Source organism: Suncus etruscus, chromosome 2 (genome assembly GCF_024139225.1).
Source record: "Suncus etruscus isolate mSunEtr1 chromosome 2, mSunEtr1.pri.cur, whole genome shotgun sequence".
Taxonomy (NCBI): domain Eukaryota; kingdom Metazoa; phylum Chordata; class Mammalia; order Eulipotyphla; family Soricidae; genus Suncus; species Suncus etruscus.
In genome coordinates, this window is record NC_064849.1 from 170913906 (window position 1) to 170919188 (window position 5283).

At 41.8% G+C, this 5283-nt stretch overlaps 1 protein-coding gene across 1 annotated transcript; it reads left to right on the forward strand.

The window, feature by feature from the left end:
• The first annotated feature begins 948 nt into the window (after positions 1-948).
• Positions 949-4255, forward strand: LOC126001916 (zinc finger protein 318-like). Its single transcript, XM_049769103.1, has one exon. It carries the CDS (start codon positions 949-951, stop codon positions 3700-3702), a length of 2754 nt encoding a protein of 917 aa, XP_049625060.1. The 3' UTR covers positions 3703-4255.
• Positions 4256-5283: the final 1028 nt, after the last annotated feature.

The window sequence follows — 5283 nt, forward strand, 5'->3', positions numbered from 1 at the left end:
AGTTTGGCTGGCTGGCAAGCTGGCAGAGTAGCAGACAGGCAGGTTGCCAGGAAGGCTGCCAACTGGCTGGCTGGATGGCTGGAGGCAGACTGGCTGGCTGGCTGGCAGCAGACTGGCAAACAAAATCTCCTCTGTAAAAACCAAGATCTCAGGGCCAGAGAGATAGCGTGGATGTAGGTCGTTAGCCTTGCATACAAAAGAATGGTGGTTCGAATCCCAGCGATTTCTGAGCATAGAACCAGGAGTGACCCCTGAATGCTGCTGGGTGTGACACAAAAATAATAATAATAATAATAATAATAATAATAATAATAATAATAATAATAATAATAATAATAAAATCCAAGATCTCTAATTACTAAAGGACTGATTTTGACAACCACAACTGAGCAAACATTTTAGGGCACTATGAGGAAAGACCTTGGGGTTCAACAATAAACATGTTCAGAGCCTGTAGTTGGTCTCATGACAGTATGTTTTCTTTTTTTTTTTTTTTTTGAGATTAATGATTTATTGCAAGCAATTGACACATTAAAAAGTTGTCCAAACCAACTTATAAACTCTTTAATCTTTTAAACAAAGTGTACAACTCAGAATATCACACTATGGTTCAAAAATCTGGGAACAGAGAGGTAGAAAGATAAATGAATTATGTCCTTGCATGTAGTCAATTAGTGAAAAAACAGAATGAGTTCAATCCCAAACCTAGTTTTAAAACTCTACCTCTTTACAACAGTTACTAAACAATTAGACAAAGTCTTGACAGACATAACAAAGGCCATTTCGAAATTAAAAGTGAGCCAAGAAGCCTATATGCTTCTAGCAACTGAGCAATTTTATGTCTTACGAATTTGTTGTCTTCCAAAGTGAGCCTGCTAGATTTTATGGTGTTTATGAATGATTTCCAAACAGGTTTGTGTCTCAAGCGAAGACAACGGAGTATAGTTGATGTCCCACAAACAGTATATGCCTATCCCATCCACAGTGCTCCGTAAGTCCAGCTCAGCCACAATGAGCAAACCAGCTCCTCTTAATACTTTTCTCTCAATCAAGTCCTCTGGAACCACTGCTAAGCCTCTACCAGTTGTTAAAGAGTCATCACCTGAACAACTTCTACCTCCTGATATCATCTCCAAAGCATTTGGAGGGGAAGAGGTGCTTCTAAAAGGGTCTCCAGAGGAAAAAAAGGTACTGGCTGAAAAGAAAGAGCCATCCCATATGCCAGAACAAATACTACCGCCCCCACCGCCGCCGCCACCACCACCACCTCCTCCTCCACTCCCCACAGTTATACCTCATCCAGCTGCTCCAACTTCTACTCAAGTAGATGCTACCTTGACTCCAACACAGTCAAGCCCAGCTGTCTCTCAGCCTCTCAGCCCTGACTTCCTGGATCTTAACATTTTGAACAGTGTGTTGCCAGTAGCTATCATGGCTTCAGCACAGCCAACTGCTATACCTTCTGATGAAACAGCTCCTGGGGTAAGTGAGAATGATAAAGACCAGGATGTGTTTTCTGTGTTAGTTCGCCCTCCACCTCCCCTCTCAAGTGTGTTCAGTGAACAAGCAAAAAAATTGGAAAAGCGAAATTCATGCCTAGCCACAGCCAATGCTAAAGATTTGTATGACATATTCTACAGTAGTGGTGGAAAGGGGACAACAGAGACTAAACTGAGTAGTGGTTCATTGGCCAATGGGGAAAATCCCAACCTCTTAAAAGTTGGAAATTCAGATACCTCTGCCATTGCTACTTTGAATAGCTGTATATCCCAAGAGAAGTTCACTCCAGATGAAAGTTTGGACTCTGTTCCTTTAGTCAGCAAACATGAAAAATCTGTTAAAAAAACAACATTGGTATCTTTAGAGAAATGGTCAGTTGTAGAACACATAGACTCAAACAGCAAAGAGAGTAGATATAGGTTTCTACAACCTCTGACAAGGTTGTGCCAAAGCAGGCCTTATGAAGCTGTTGCTCAAACGACAGACACTATGGCCATTTGGACTTCTAGCTCACTCGAGAATGATGCTAGTAGGGATGTATCTCCAGAGGTAAAAAATGAGCTTGACGTTGGAGCACCAGGGCCACCAGATACAGAACCAGCCCATCAGCTCTTGGACATTCATTCTCATACCATGGAATCTCAGAAGCTGGTAGAAGCCCACCTTCTGAAATCTGGTGACCAGGAGGAAAAACGCCAGGAGCTCCAGAAATCTAAAGATTATAGAGAAAATGAGGAAAAGACAAACACTGTACTAAAAGAAAGAGGACAAAGGCCTTCTGAGAGGAGTATAGGAGAGGGAACAGGAATTAATATTGGCCCCAATAACACAGCAGACTCTAATTTGAACCATGAGAAAAAATCTGTGTCAGAAAGAGAAGCACAAGTGACTGACAAAAAGGCTGAGCAGTCCAAGACACTAATGACAGGAAGCAAAATTCAAAGTAGTGTAAGAATTGAATTGACTGCACAAACTCTCTCTTCATCACAGGTAAAAATAGATTCATTTCCATCAGAAACTAGATCTTTACTCCAGAACCCACAAGTTAAAGTTTTTAAAAGTCTTGCCCCAGAATTACTTCTTCAATCCTCAGCCAAACCACCTATGTGTTTAATAGATCATATAAAAGAAAAGGGAGTTTCAGCTAATAATATAGAATGGTCAGAAAATTCACTTCTAGAACCAGCTTCTAAAATCTCCAGATATAAAAGTCTTAAACTCAAGAAAGAAAGATCAAAAGGTTTTCTGGGTAAAATGATGCTTGAACTGACTGTTTCGGAAGAGAAGAGGAAGAAGCCAGAAATTTGGGGATGTCCAGAGAAATCAGAAGCAGAAGCCCTGGAACTACAAGGTATCCATCCAGAATTAACAGTGACGGTAGAAGGAAAACCTTTAGAAAACTCTGAAATCACAGACTTAAAAGTGAAAGAACTTGCTGCCCTGAGATATCTGGGGAATGTGGGTATCAATTTTCACAATACTCAAGTAGAAAACACAACACATAAATCCTCAACTTCCCTGTCTCAGAAAATATGTGAAGAAAATTCTCCATCTTATGTAGGACACAATCCTAACACTCTCACTGACTTTGAATCCATCCCATCCTTTTCTGCGTTTCACTCAGACTCTCCTAAAACCCTGGTCCTTAACATTGGAACAGAGGGTGAACAAAACTCATCTAATCCCAGAAATGGGAGGATCACCCGTAACATTTTGAAAACTGCACTTCCTATAGAAAATGTTGACCTTGACTTGGGGAGACTGGAAGGAACCCACCAGGCCTTTGATTTGTTAGCAGGAGGAATGATGCCCAAGGAGGAAGAAGGAACTGAAGCAAAGAAACAAGATTCATTCAGACTGAAATCCCAAACAATGAGTTCTGCTGGCCTTGGACCATCTCCTTGCCTTCCGGACCTTGTTGACTTTGTTACCAGAACATCTGTGGTTCAGAAAGAAAAGATCTGTTCTCTCTCAGAACCAGGTGGCCCTCCTGAATGTAATTCCCCAGAGAATGCATCTGTCAGACAGGTAACAATGCCTCAAGTTGATGACAGCTATTTGAATATGGGAGAATGTCTGGCTTCAATCTCTCCTACGAGACAGCAGGTTGTTAGAAGCAATATGTTCCCTCGTGATACACCTGTTCGAGGAGCTGCAGTTGATGCCATTCAGGACTACGAAGAACCCAGTGTTCATAAATAAGAATGCACATCCAGAACAGCTTGTGGGTGAATAAGTGGCTTCTAGACTCTGGCACCCAGATGATGCAGGTCGCTCTCATCCGGACCCTACAGGCAATATCCTCCGCTTCGTACAGTGAATGCTCATGGAAGTCTTCTTCCCTTTTTGTTTTTTCCCCATGTCTCCTTAAAATACCAGAGAAATGACTGATAACTCCTTCTATACATATCTGTAAAAATATCTTATGTTAAAATGTTTTATTGCCGATTTTCTCCTTGCCATTAAAATCAAATGTCTATCTGGTTCACCATCTAGTGTGCTTTGATTGTATTTTGACTTTGCTTCTGCCGTTCTGGAATGTGGGGGAGGAGAGGAACAGTTGGTTTCTTCCATTGCTATCTTGTATTCCCACCCAATTTTGTGGGCAACTGATGGATCTAGGAGAAACACCAGAAAGTTGGCTAAGATTGAAAACTGCTGATGAACGAATGTTCATCTCTTGGGCTTCTGTTTGGATGGGCCTGCCTTAATATTTTGAAGTACAGTGTGAGTAGTTCTTTCATATACTGTTTGTGGGACAGTATGTTTTAATGGTGGGGACACCATGTATCTCTTAGGTCAAGTGTAGCATGAAATAATTAACGATGGGGCTGGATGGCGATGGATGGAGGCCTTTGTGCTTAGGCCCCAGCCACGTGGCTTCATCCCCATCCAGCTGGCGGATTCCAGGCCCAGGTAATCGGCGTAATCAAGACTCACTCACAGGCAGGCTTCAGGAAGCATTAACTTTATTCATGCCCTATTCACCACATGTGTGTGGCCTATCTCATAACCTTTTAAGCACTAGTTATTCTTGGCCCTGCATCTAAACTCCTTTCAGCCATCTTCCCTTTGGGCTCCATGCTGGTCAAAGACCAGAACACAGAAACCCAGAAGCCAGAGCGCACAGCAGCGCAAAAAGGGCAAAGAGCCAAAAGGGCCGAATTCCCTTGGTCCAAGCCTTATCTACCTTTTCCCAGACCCCTCCCAGGAATGGGAGGGGCTCGCAGGTAAAGTTACACCTACTATCCGGTTCCCAAGACCCCTCCCAGAAAAGGGTGGGTCTAGGGTTTTAAATAGGTACACCCACAGTCAAGGAAATTTTCTTTCTAATTGCCCCAATACTTACTGTGCTTATGCCAAAAACAGAGCAAAACAAAATAAAAAACAAAATAATCCCTTGCCATACTAGCAACCCAGATTTTTTCTTTTTCTTTTTTTCTTTCTTCTTTTTTAAACTTATATTTATAGCTTCTAGAAAGAGCCCATACTACCTTTCTGCTACTTTAAAAACATAATCATATAGCATGAATCACCTTTGTTCTGCTTCATGTTTCTATGTCTTCCTACAAATTGAGAAAAAAAAAGTACATGGTACCAGGGCCAAAGCAGTTTCATGAGCAGTGAATGGAAATAAAAAAAATGATCAGACCTGCTACATCCACAGTGTTAACAAAATCCTGAGACCTAGAAAGGCACCAAGTTTATAAAAGCTCTCAATTCCGGAGGGAGGTGTTTTTGTTTTTGTTTTTGGGTCACACCTGGCAGTGCTCAGGGGCTACT